At 37.2% G+C, this 14501-nt stretch overlaps 1 protein-coding gene across 2 annotated transcripts in view; it reads right to left on the bottom strand.

Moving 5' to 3' along the window:
• The window catches only part of LOC150091144 (E3 ubiquitin-protein ligase RNF13-like), a 341104-nt gene that overhangs the window by 22891 nt on the left and 303712 nt on the right, over positions 1 to 14501 (bottom strand). For both annotated transcript variants that reach the window (XM_090382193.1, XM_090382202.1), the window contains one exon: positions 7953 to 8033. In XM_090382193.1, coding sequence (XP_090238319.1) covers positions 7953 to 8033 — 81 coding nt within the window. The remainder of the gene's footprint in view (positions 1 to 7952; positions 8034 to 14501) is intronic.

Below are 14501 nucleotides of genomic sequence, written 5' to 3'. Positions count from 1 at the left end.
TGCCACTTCTCAGCCCATCTGCTTAACTTTTCTAGATCCTGTTGTAGTAGCTTACTGTCATTAACAACCATGCCAATCCTAGTATCATCTGCAAACTTGGACATTAAGCCTGATATACCTTCATTGATATCATTAATAAATACACGAAACAACAATGGGCCCAGCACTGAACCCCAGGGGACTCCACTAATAACATTAGTCCACATAGAGCAGTGTCCATGTATCACCACTCTCTACCATCTTCCACTCAACCATCCCTTTATCCATTGCAGCAACTTGCCCTTAATGCCATACCACTCCATTTTGTGCAACAGTATCAAAAACTTTCCTGAAATCCAAATATAGGATATCAAAATTATTTTTTGCATTCGGTTCCTTTGTGACCACATTGAACAGGATCATCAAATTGGTGAGACAAGACTTCCCTTTAACAAATCCATAGTGTGTCTGAACTGTTATTACAGTCTTGTCTAGGTGATCTTGCATCACTTCTTTAACCACTGACTCCATTATTTTCCCCAGAATAGAATAGAATAACACTAACAGGCCTGTAATTATTTGTGTGACCCTTAGAACTGCCTTTGTGAATTAGGAATACATTTGCAGATTTCTAGTCCATGGGGACTTCCTCTGAATCTAAGGATGCTCTCATAATTATGGCTAAGGATTTACTTACTACTCTTGCTGCTTCCATCAATTTAACTGGACAGATTCCATCTGCCCCAGGTGCCTTTTTTATGTTTAACTTCAATGATTTCTCCTCCACTTTGTTCTCCATTATTACAAAATCATTTAACTCCCTGTTAGAGTTTAGTATACTTCCATCCTCCCCTTCCTTACAGAATTCCTCATGTGTGAATGTAGATGCAAAATTCTCATTCAGTTTGTCAGCTATCTGAACAGGATCATCAACAGTCTAACCACTAACATCAAGTGGACCAATCTGATTCATCCCCTTCCTTCTACAGTTTACATAAGTAAAGAAGTCTTCGTAGTTTTTCTTTGCATCCTTTGCCAAGGGTTTCTCATAATCAGTCTTCACTTCCTAACCTCTTTTGTGACGATTACAGACTAGCTTATATCTGACATAGGCTTCTGTGTCACCTGATAATTTATATGCATCCCACAGATTTTTCGTCTCTGCCACGAGCCTCATTAGTTCACCCGATATCCATTTAGGTCTAAATCTTGAACAATATTTCTTATTTCTTATTTGGTATGAAAAGCCGAGTAGCTTCCAAGATTAATTCTTTGAAGTCTTCCTACTTAGAATTCGCTGTTTTTAACATTATCAGTTGATCCCACTGTATAGAATTTAAAAACTGTCAGAGACCTCTATAGTCACCTTTATGAAAACAAAAATTCTTCCCTTTACCTTCGATGGTTGTTACATCTTTAAGTAAATCCCACATCAGTGTGCTGTGATCAATATCACCTAGTGGTTCCTTTATCTTCAAATTCTTAATGCATGAATAATCACTGCTGATAATCAGATCAAGAGTATTACTCCTTCTGGTTGTCCTTCGAACATGTTGCTGTAGAAAACAGTCATCCAATAAATCCACAAAAGTCTTGAGTGACCACCCCAAAAGTTCCAGTCAATTTCTGGAAAGTCAAAATCCCTCATTACAACACATTCTGATTTACTGGCCCACTCTCTCTGCGTAACTGTTCGTTGTACTCATCAGAGTCATTAGGCCTATAATACACTCCTAATCTCATTTTCCCTTTCCCAGTGCTTGTGTCACACCAAACTGACTCAACATTGCACTGTCCACACATGTCAACTGGATGTTCTTGCTTAAATTTTGTATTTCTTAACTAACAGCATAACCCCTCCTCCCTTTCTATCCTGTGTATCCTTTCCATACACAATGTACTCCCCAAATTCCAATTCGGCATTCCTTATATCTGTGTGACACCATGTCTCTGATATCCCAACAATATCTGCCTTTGATGTCTTGATCAGCACTTCAAATTCATCAAATTTATTTATTATACTCTTCATTACCCTAACACAACCCAGGTATTTACTTGTTCCATGATGACTCCCAGCAGCCCTTGAAATCCCCAGTACCTTGCTTCGCAGGCTGCTGCTCATTCTAATAGAAGCAGTGTAAGAATCACTTTCTCCTCTGCCTGCAGCTACTGTTAATCTTTCAGATCATGAATCCCCTGCCCCAAGCTAGCAGTTTTCTGACCCACTTAACACAGCTTCAATGGCATCAGCAAATATTCTTGCACCCTTCCTATTTAAGTGTATCCCATCATTGTAGAAGCAGTCTCTCCTGTTAGCAAGCACAGACCTTGCTGAAAAAAATTCTACCCCATGAGCCTTGCACAATCTCTCCAGGGCCAAATTGACTGACAAGGCTTTCATCATATATTCCCTCCTATCATGTCTGGGCAGAATTGCAGACACTTTCAAATTTAACCCTAACTTGTGACTTTTTTTTCAACATTGACCCGTACTTTTTAAGTAAATCCGGAAAGTACACATTGGCACTAATGACGTTAAAAGTATGAGACTCTTAACATCATTAGTGCCGATGTTGTACATATCTCGTACTCTTAACATCATTAGTGCCAATGTATACAACATTATCACCTTTTGTGCCCATGAGAGGCATCACTCCAATGTGCCTTAAGAAATTTACAAGGGACGACGCAGTAATGGGGAGTATACCTGTGTTGATTTGTTGATCCTAGTGTGATCTGTTTTTCTGAAACCATACTGATGATCTGGCAGTCGATTCTGTGACCACAGGATCCAAGTGAGCCTTGTATGTGCCATTGTTTCAAAAATTTTACCCAGACAGTTTGTGAGAGATATTGGCCTATAATTCTGAACCACAGAAGGATCTATCCCTGGTTTTTCTATGTTGATAATGAAAGAATGGCACGAGCAAGAAGGAATAGGCATTTTCGGAGAAGATCCGATTGTAGAAAATCAACAGGGTACACAAATCCTCTTCAAGTAAATGCTTCTGCATATTGCAATGGAATCCATCTGGACCTGCAGCACTGGTGGAAGATCTATTTAATGACTCTTCCAGTCCTCTGCAGTTGCATTGTATGATGTTATTCATTATTTTGGTTTGGCCGAGGATGATTCATCTGACTGTTTTTTTTTGTGTGGAGCATTTTTTCCAGTCTTTTTTTTGAAAATATTGGGCATTCAGAGTCCACTGTGTAATTCCCATGAAGTTATAGGATGGTTACTCATATTCTGAGTGTAGATCTACTTCCATACTGTTGCTGTGTGATTCGGTTTTCTTAGTCTTTATTACTTTATTAGTGGAGCATTTTGGTCTCTTGGCAAGATGTGATTTCTTGATGCCAAGAAAGCTCCAGGTACTCATAGTATTTCTCCACTTGTTCTCAAAACTTGTGCTTCTGAGCTTACTCCTGTTCCGTCTTGCCTCTTTAAACTTTCTTATTCCACTCAGCTTTTACCTTCTGCTTGGAAATTTACTCTTATCTAGCCAGTTCCTAAAAAGGTTAATATATTCCTACCATTCAGTTATTGTCCCATTGCACTCACTTCTACTCTTTCTAAAGTAATGGAGAAATCATTAACCGTCAGCTCTTAAACTATCTAGAAACTTTCTGTCAGTCATTCCACTGATGATATATTGGCTTATGTTACCCATCTATGGATCAGGGAAAACTTGTAGTGGAGTGGCCTCAAACTAGTTTATGGCCATATTGTGAAGAAGTGTGTGTGTGTGTGTGTGTGGGGGGGGGGGATTACAACACACACACACACACACACACACACACACACACACACACACACACACACACACACAGTAAATCTAATCACAAATAATAAACACAATTGTAAATCATATTTAAATCACGTAGATATAATAATTCATGGGTGGTCCAATTAATATGAATTTAAGAGCTAAAAGGATTAACATTGCACAATTCAGTGGTGTCTGCAAAACATATACAACCATCTCTCCCACATACTGTACTGAGAAGTTGCACTTGTCATAACCACACCACAGTCATACTACTTTTTATGAATATTTATAGTAGCTGCTAACCACAATGGCAACTTGGTGGTGCTGCTTTTATCAAAAAAACTCTAGTAGAGTAGTCACATTGATGCGACTACTCTACAGGCAAACAAAAACATTTCCAAATGACTTGACTCGTATTTTTGTGGATAAGGAAGATTCATATACAGGAAATCCTTGATTAGTGCGGTTAATGAATCCTTGAAATATACCGCACATATTAAAACCGCACTAATCAAACTTAAGAAACAATGGGAATAATTATAATGAATCCTTGAAAATTATGAAATTGTAAAAATATATTTTTTCTTACTCAATATGTACCTATAATGCACTGCATAGTTCTTAAATTATTAAGGAATAAATTTAAAAAAAGATAGTATGATTTAAATTTTATTTTTTGCAAAAAAAAAACTTATCTAACTTCAATTGAACAGTGGTGGCTTTCTTCCTTTCCTCCATGATTTTGCGATAACAATCAATTTGCTTATCTAACCCTCAACGAACGTTCATGCTTCTCTCTGCATCTGGATCAATCTCTAGTATGAGTTCTTTTGCTTTTTAAAGTGTATTAAATAGTTCAAGTTTTTTGAATGAAATTTCTTTGGGAGCAAATTGCTTTTCTTCTGCTTCATTTTCGTCTTCTTCCTCGTATGCATGTTGATGCTCAATTTCAAGATCGTCGTTACTTAAGTCTTTTGAATGCGAGTCCAATAATTCTCTAACGTTTTCTGAATCTACTTCCTCAAAGCCGAGGTCTTTTCCAATTGTAGTAATTTCATCAATAACTTTGTTGACAGGATTAATGAAACCGCAAAAATCATTTGCGCATTCAGGCAAAAGATTCTGCCAGACAGCTCTCATGCAGTTGTTCGTCATTTCTTCCCACGATTTGTGTATGTTCTCAACTGCTTCTTTAATATCATAATATTAAAGAAGTTTAATATTAATAATAAAAGAATAAAAGAATATGAGTTACCAGAGCAAATTTCAATTTCAGAGTGGTATGGGGTGCTGCTGTCGAGCATTTTGGAGTCGATTCCCATTCATTTAAGTTAGAAGACCCTGGTGAGTGCGTGTCACGTATTTGCCGCTTTAGGCCCCGTTGTGAGTTGCCAAGCACCGCAAGAAAAAAACAGCGCACTAATCAAATTTGATAACGCATATATTAAGGGGATAGTATCAAAAAATTTTTTCGCACTAATTAAAACCGCATTAATCAAGGGTTTCCTGTATTTCTTATGATTTTTGTGCATTTAGTTTTCATATACTAGTCAACAAATAGAATGTATCAGAGGTCAGAGTGTAATATTGAAAATCACACCAGCCTCCAGCCCAACGTGGTTTCCCCCGGTAAGTCTTATGGCCAGTCTGCCTCTGCTATGGACAAATTCAATGGAAAAGTTTGGTCAAACTAAAGCAATTGCAACATTTCAAAAGCTTTTGATTGTGTTTGGCACAAAGGTTTTCTAAATAAGTTTCTCATTGCAGGCAATGGTAGATGGTTCTCTGTCTTCTAACTTCTCCACTAATGCAGGTGTTCCCCAAGGTTCAGTTCTTTCTCTCACTCTTTTCCTCTTGTATATTAATGACCCTCTTCCATTGACTAGAAATCCTATCCATAGTTTTGCTGATGATAGCACATTGTTCCATCTTCTAGAATATCCACTACCGATTCCTTAAATGCTGATCTCCAGGTGATTTTCCAGCGGGTCAAAATAATAACTTAGTTGACTTCAATTCCTATGCTTATCTTATCTGATTCCTATGCTTATCTTTGATGACACTCAGATATCTAGATAAGATTACGTATCTCCATTATTACCCTGCCTTCCAATCTCTCTTGGCATAAGGACATTGCAAACATTGCTTTCTCTTGCATCTAAAAAACTGATTTCTCTTTCGTTCTTGGCGTTACTTGTTTTCCAAGAAGCTGCTCACTCTGTACAAATCCATCCTACAATGGAATATTGTTTCCACATCTGGGATGGTGCCCAAAACATCTCTCAGGCTTCTAGATTCCATTCAAGAGAGAGGAGTTAGGTTAATTAATGATCCATCTCTAACAAAATCCCTCCACTCTGTTTCATAGAATGAACAGAATGTCTTATAGACATTCTGTTTCTGTTGCGTACCTTGCGTTCCATGGGCACTATTCTTCTGAAATGTCTTCTTTATTTCCCCCCCCCACCCAAACCAGTCCAAAAATGTAACATAACAAGTCAGCATACTGCCAACTTGAAACTCACAGAACCAACTTTTCTTCTTCCACATTTATTCTTTCAACTTCAAGTTTCTGGAACAACTTCACATGTATACCTGAAAATTACAATCTATAGAAATTCAAGTCTAATGTTAACAAGTATATTCTTTCATCTTCTCAATTTTCAACCCATGCAGAATACTAAGTACTATAGTTTCTAATGCCTCTCGTGATTGGGGGTTTCATTAAAAAAAAAAAAAAAAAAATCCCAAGAACACCATGCTGTACAGGACTGAGCCACCTCAATGCACTTTTATATAGAGAGTTGCAAAGTGGGGCTCTGTATATAAACAGCATCTGATTAAGGTTTAATAAATGTCATACTAGAGACTTTTATGTATATTCAGCTTCTTCATACACTGATTCATGTTTGCATTATATGCTTCCGGAAGGTAAGTTCAGTATCAAGTATTCAAGAGTTCCTAGCATTAGCTCAGGATAGCGCTGATGCTTTTTGCAAAAGTGGACGTTAGTAGTTTTTGAAGCAGAGAGAGAGAGAGAGAGAGAGAGAGAGAGAGAGAGGTGGGGGGTTGACTGCCTGTGGGATGCCTATGACTATTTTGTTCATAGAAAGCTGAAGCTGTTGTAAGGTCATGTGTTTCGTTTTGGAGAAAGCTCTGTATGATCAGTGGTAACTCACATTGAAGCCTTGGTACATACAGATTTTGAAGAATGCCACAGCACCAGGTGTTCTCAAAGGCTTTTTAAATGTCTAGTCAAATGATGACAAGCTGTTTATTTCAGATAAAAGCATTCCATATGCTGGATTTTGCCTTGATCGTACAGTTTAGTGTTGACTGACTTTTTTAAGATTCTAGACACCATACTAATTCACTGTGAATCATTTTTTCTAATGTTTTACCAAGGCAACTTCTAAGACATACTGGTTTTGTCAGCAATTTAAAAATTGATCCTTTCCATGTTTAGGGAAGGCCAAGACTACTGAGTGGTGCCAAGAATGAAGGTAGTAGCTTTCTTGAGAAAATTCATTTGAAATATATCAGTGATGAATTCAGAGTTTTCTTGTCAAGGTGCTGAAGCATGAGATAAATCTGATCAGGTCCTGGTGCACTGTTTGCTGATCTGTTTAGGGAACTCTAGCTCAAAAATTGTAAAAGGCCAATTGTATGGAAGAGGCACGGCTGTATTAAAGTTTAGTTTATACCGTTCTGCATCTTTTTCTTGTTAGGACGCTGTCTCATATGCTGATATGGCTCAGATCGAGCAAGAGCAAAGGATTCTACCAGGGCATTTGCAATTTCCACTGGAGAGGAAAAGCTTTTGCTATTCCAAATTAGACTAAAGCACTGGGAGCAATTTACCATTTAGTTTTTTTAATTATGTTCCAGATTTTTCTACTGGCTGTATTCTTTGCAATAGTGGAAGCATATTAGATCCAAATGCTTTGTTGTCATGACGTAAAAAATTACAGCAATAATTTGTAAATAAATTAATATTAATGGTATGAATATAGCCAACCATGAATTGTTTACACAACTAACCTAATTTTCTACTGATGACTTGCCGAAATTGAAATTTCATGGTTCCATTAGTCACCTTCTACATCAGTTTTTTTTAAGTTTCCATCTCTGCTACAGAAACTAATAATATTAAAGGCAGTTATATTCTCACTTATAGAAGTTAAGAAAATTTTAACTCACCATGAGAACATGGCAAAATTCGCAACTTATCACCCTCATTGTAATCCTCTAAACAAATGGCGCAAATTTCATAATGGTCCCCTAAAAAAAACAAGTAGAAAATTACTGTTTCTCACTGTATTAATATATAAATGGATAAGAGTGAAACAACATTATATGAAAAGTAATTTGCTACATAATCGTTTGCTTAATATAAGCAATGCATTCCTTAAAAAGCCCACATTTAGCCAAATTAATGGTAGTTAAGTATTTTTTTACTACAGTACATCATATTGAATCTTATTCTTGATAAACCTTGAAAGCACAGTTTCTCAAAAAATTAGCTTAAAAGATAAACCAGTGCAAAAATATAAAAATTTGGAAGAATAAAATTCAAGTCTAAAAATGATGATTTAATAATGCAAGTTGAGTACAACCATATTAAATATATACACAAATATATAACATTATATATATAAAAAAAAGGTAAATAAGATTCTTGATAGCATGATTTTAAATGAAGAATGGTAAAAATTTTATAACATTAGTGGAAACTGCAAGACATGTATGGAGAGGTGTTATTCAGAATTTCTTGCTTTATGTGGAGTTCTAAACAACACAGTGGAACCAAGAAATTGTTAGTCAAATAGACAAAAAAAAAAAAAAAAAAAAAACCAACCTAAATGCATGTTAGGCGGATGACCACAACTAAGATAATAAAATATGATGAAGGTAAAGTAGTAGTGGTAGAAGAATGTGAAGCAAGAAAGCAAGCGTATGTGGAATCAACCAAAAAAAAAAAATTCACACATCCATTCACTCTAAAAGTTTGTTCGGTTCCTCTTGTGAATTTATTTAGGCTATCAACTTCCACTATGACAGATGGAAGTTTGTTCCAGCAATCAACTACCCGCTGGGTAAAACTGCACATCTATTCTATAACTCTTTCCTCAATTTGAATTTATTACCCCTCCGTTCGTAATACGAGCAAGAGGAAGAATTCCATCAGAATTGAGCCTGCTCAACCTATTCAAGGCCTTATATGTATAACTCAATCAGATCACCTTGCAGGTGCCTAGTCTCCAAACGTTGCCCTTTGTTCCCCTCACCAATCTTGTAGCCCTTCTCTGTACTCGATCAGGCAACTCTACATCCATCCTAAAATGAGGCCTCCAGACGTACGCAGTACCAAGGTGTAGCCTGACCATTGCCATAACAAAGGGATAATCACCTCCTTTTCCTTACTATCAAAATTCCTGTATATAGGCAATCTACAAGAGTGCCTGTATAAGATTTGCCCCCAAAACCTCTCTCAGGCTTCTTGATTCCATTCAGAAGAGGGCAGTTAGGTTAATTAATGATTCATCTCTAACAGAGTCTCTCCACTCACTGTCTCATAGACGTACTGTTTCTGCTGCATGCCTCTTCTACAGATACTTCCATGGACACTGTTCTTCTGAATTGGCTTCTATAATTCCCGCTCTCTCTTTCAAAACAATCCGAACATGTGCCGCCACCAGCCAACATCCATTTACTGCCCTACTTCAAACTCACAGAACCAACTTTTCATCTTCCTCGTTTATTCATTCAACTGCCGTTTTCTGGAACAACCTTCCTTCATACGTATTGCCTGAAAATTACAGTCTACAGAAGTTCAAGTCCAATGTCAACAAATATCTTCTTTCATCTTCTCAACCTCCAATCCAAGCACGGTACTAAGTACTATAGGTTCTAATACCTCTTGTGTTTACATAAAAAAAAAAAAAAAAATGCAATTGCTCTTACTCTTAGTTAAAACAGTAAAGATGGATATTTTAGAGGCATATAGGAAATACTTTAATGTGCTGATAAATGAAGGAGCTGGAGATATTACATGAAATGAGGAGGGGAGAAATGTGAAGGAAATTATGTTCCCTACCCATAGCGCTTTTTTTTTTTTTTTTTTTTTTAAACTAGGAAACTGATGAAAATAACAGTTTCCACAATTTCACAAGAGGGCACACAAATTCAAACTGAGGTTGGGCAGTTGAAGAACAGACGTGCAGAAGCTTGCCATTAGCCAGCGGGTGGTTGATCGCCGGAACAAACTTCAAGGAAGAAAATAGACAAACTACTGGAGTGAATGAATAAGTAAAATAGGAGGTCTCTCTCCCCTTTTTTTTTTTCTGATGCTGTATAAGCTTGCTTTCTTGCCACTGCTAATGCCTGAGAGAATCACTAACTCTAACTATTAGTCATATGATTAAATATGAATCTGTCAATGTAGCTATATCATTAATCATAACTCTGCTAGAATGAGAGAAATCACATCATATATCTTCATTACCATGGGAGAGTGCAATACTGGCTTTCAAAATCTTGGCTGCAGTTGGATATCTTTCATCCTCAATTGAAGATTTATTATATCTTTCAATTAAAGATTTATTATTTAGGAACAAGGCTGATTCCTGGTTGACCCTTTTATGCTCCACTTTACTTTCACTTTCTAATTGAAGAAACTTCCAATTGGTAGTCATTGATGGGGTTTTAAGTGCAATGGTATTGCACTTATGTTTGTTGTTTGTTTGTTTGTTATTTGATTTTTAGGAGCATTAGCAACTAAGGCCATATTGCTCCGGGATATGCGGTGGTCATTTCGTGACCTTTCCGCATCCTTCGTATTTGGTGGTGACGGGCTCGAACCCCGGTCTAATCAAGAAGCGTGTGCTATGCACTGCTGCTCCTTCCCACCTGGCTACGGAGGCGCCTATTGCACTTATGAAAGTGGTTCCTACTGCCTGTGTCGGATGATGTAGAAGTAATTAGAATGGCTTTACAATCCTAATTATTTTAGAAAGGAGAATTCTGTGAGATTTGAGTTTTTGCCTATGATATGGCTAAACAACAAAAGTTGCTTTAAGCTTGACAGAGAACTGAATGACAGTAGTCAAGCATTATTATTTAGAGTACTTTCCAGAAGTATGTTTGTCCGTGGTAGGGTATGACAGTGATTACGCTGAGGAGGGTCATTCCCTGACAAAAGGAATAGATGGGTTAAATGAGTATGGTTGATTCTGGCTAGAATTGGCCAAACAGACAAGTCAGAGCCATTCTGGCTCTGGCTTGTCTGTAATGAGGCTGGAAGCCCATAATTTTGGTACATGTTTAATTTCAAGTAGCTTATTATGAATTTGCACTGGCCATTGAAGAGTCCATTGACCTTGACATATACTTTGTATATTCATTTTATAATCTGTGAATAGTACTAGGGAATTCGTTGGGGCTGAGCTGCATGGATGTCTGGCAGCATCATCCGCAATTTCATTTCATGATATTCCAGTATGGCCTGGAACCCAGCAGATGCTCTCTGAGATGTATCAACTCTGTTCTGAAGAGCTTTAATAATGGATGAGTAGGTGGGGAATTGTTTTGCATGGCTAATAAGGAACTTTGCTAATCTGTGTATATTATGCTCTTTTGGATTGACATATGGAAAATATTTTCTAAAACAAGCTTTATGGCATATAATTCAGTCATGTAACTACAGTAGGCCCCCGTTATAAGCGGTTCGCTTTACACTGATTCGCTATAACGCTGTTCTTATATTATAACCTGTATCTGACTATAACACTGTACAGATCACTATAACGCTCTTTCACAGATTGCATTTTTGGCATATTTAGCGAAATCATTTCATTTGATGGAGTCGATAGCCTGAAAGTGAATCGCAAAACAGCATTAAAACGTTTCCCATGCCCACTCGAGAAATTTTCCCACGCTCAGTGAAATTTTCTTGCAAGCTAATTTAATTGCAGTACAGTGACTTGTTACGTAGTTCTGAGATCAATATTTTAAAAAATGATCAAGTATATTGCTTGCAATATTTGCATTATATGCATTTATCCGAAGTCTTGTCATCACTCAGTACAGTGTTAGATATAGTGCGTAACTGACAGTTTACTTGAACATTGTATCGTAATTAATGCAACCAATGCAGTTACATTTTCGAAGAGTTAATAATGGCCGATAAGAATGAAAAGGCAACGTCTGGGCACAGTATGAAGACTATAAATGTAAGAAAAAGACTGAATTTGAAAATTAAATTAGACGATTTGGAGCGAATCGATCCCGGTCAACGACAAGCGGATGCGTGCCGTAATTTAGGACTTGCAAGTTTAACTGTAAGAACAATTATAAAAAAATAAAGAATTAATTTTAGCAGCGGGAAAGATAGCTGTTCCACTGCAAGCAACTAGGCCGGCTATTAGGATTGAAATGGAAAGACTAACTAATTTTATTGAAGTAATATCCAATGCAGAATTCAGTTAAGTTAAATATTATAAAAAAAAGAGAGAGAGAGAGAGAGAGAGAGAGAGAGAGAGAGAGAGAGAGAGAGAGAGAGAGAGAGAGAGAGAGAGAGATATTAGACTATAAGATGATCTGAGGGAAGCTCACCTAAAAAAAAAAAAATGTGGAACCATTCAAAACTAGTAAAGGCTGGTTGAATAGATTTAAACTCCATGGAGAAGCTGCAAGTGCAGATCAAGGAGCCGAAACTTTCAAAAAAGAACTTGTTAAAATTATTGAAGAGGGGTATTATGTGTTATACTTCTCAATAAGTTTTTAATATAGAAGAAGCAGGACATTTTTTGAAAGAAGTTTCATATTGAAAGAAGAAAAAAAACATGCCAGGTTTCAAAGCGGCGAAGGATCAGTTGACTTTATTGTTGGGTGGTTATATATATATATATGTACAAATATTTGAATATTAAATATTTTGACCGACATTTGTGCATCTTTTCACTACCGTTTATTATTGATTAGGAAAAATCCTATGGCACCGTCTGCAACTAAAAAATACATATGTTACCTCATGGGAATGCGGCACTCGCTTAGCACGGATTCACTTAGCACTCTGTTTTTCCGGAATGAATTATCAGCGTTAAGTGGGAGTCACCTGTACTACACTCTGTTGGAAGAGATAGAGAAATGGTAGTATCAGGGAGTACCACTACTGCACCAGATCCACTCTCAGACTTTGATCCATCTGTATATATTTTAGCGAAGTCAGGATAACTTTGAGTATGTGCAATGTGTAGCTGTTGGATGTTAATGCCTGATAGAGTGTTTTCCCCACTGGTGGAAATAATTGTCACAAGATGGTAGACCATGGAGGGTCGGGATCTATAGGATCTTGCAAGATTGTATTGAAGTGTATATCCCAATCTTCTGCTAGTTGCTTTAGCCTAATACCAGCAAGCCAAACTGTCTGTGGTTTAAAAGGTCATAAACTGCAGATCATAAAGTATTGACCAATTAGGATGGGTCACCTGGCTTTGCACTTGGTTGCATAGTTCAACAGCAACATCTTTCTCCTGATATTTGGAGGAGGTTCACAGGCTTCAGCACACAAACTTTGCACTGGAGATGTTCTGAATGCACCTAGAGCTGTTCTAAGAGTTGAATGTTGAATAAGGTTGAGGCTAGATAAAGTACTCTCCCTAGCAGAATCAAAGACAGGTACGCCATAGTCCAGGTGTGATCTGATTATGGATCTATATAAATGAAGCAGGCTGTAACGATCTGCTCCCCATGTTGTGGCTGATAAGACTCTGTGAGTATGTTCAATGTGCTTCTGTAAATTTAACTTACTGTCAAAAAATAATCCTAGTAGACAAATACTATTAGCTATGGGAAGAGGATGGTTATTCAAGTGGAGCTCGGGATCAGGATGCATATTGCGTCTAGTACAGAAGTGAATGGCAGTAGATTTCTGGCTAGATCGTCTATAACCATTGTGTCATCCACGTCAGCATGCAATTGACCGACAATTGTAATTAAATGTAATGCATGTTTTGAGAATGACAGCAAATTGTGAGATCGTCGGCATAAAGGTATGCATCCACAGTTTTCAGAATAAGTTCAATTATATGATTCATTCTCATTGCAAATAAAGTGGCACTGAGAACAGATCCTTGTGGAATTCCTTCTTCTTGGATAAAGTTTTTAGAGAGGGTTCCCCGATAATAAACTTGAAAAGATCTCTGTTGAAGGAAATTTTGGATAAAATATGGTTAATTACCTCTCAGCCAAGAGAATGTAAATCCTTTAAAGATGCCGAAATGCCAAGTAGTGTCAAAGGCTTTCTCAAAGTCAAGACAGACCATGACGAGATGTTTCTTTTTGATTAAAACATTTCTGATGTTTGCCTCGGCTTTGATCATGAGATCCAATGAAGATCGGTTTTTCTGGAATCCAAATTGGTTGTTGTTAACCAAGTTTTGGGACTTGAGGAACCAAGTGAGACAGCGGGTAAGAGATAGCCTGTAATTTGAGAAACAGAATTATCTTTACTGGGTTTTACAATTGCTAGTACATAAGAATGACACCAGGAACTTGGAAAGGTATATTCAGAAAAAATTTGACTGAAAAATATGAGCAGTGAAGAGAGTGATCTTTGTTCCAAATTTCGGAACATTACATAATATATCCCATCAGGGCCAGCAGCACTGTTTCTTGAGTTTGTAAGAGATTGCGGCAGCTCAAGCATGGTAAATAGTTGATTATAAAGATAAAGCAGGTGTCAGAGTC

Source organism: Mastigoproctus giganteus, chromosome 1 (assembly GCF_048544385.1).
Source record: "Mastigoproctus giganteus isolate SK-2022 chromosome 1, ASM4854438v1, whole genome shotgun sequence".
Lineage (NCBI taxonomy): Eukaryota > Metazoa > Arthropoda > Arachnida > Uropygi > Thelyphonidae > Mastigoproctus > Mastigoproctus giganteus.
Note: the sequence above shows the minus strand (reverse complement) of the source record. Positions and strands in the feature narration are given on the sequence as shown.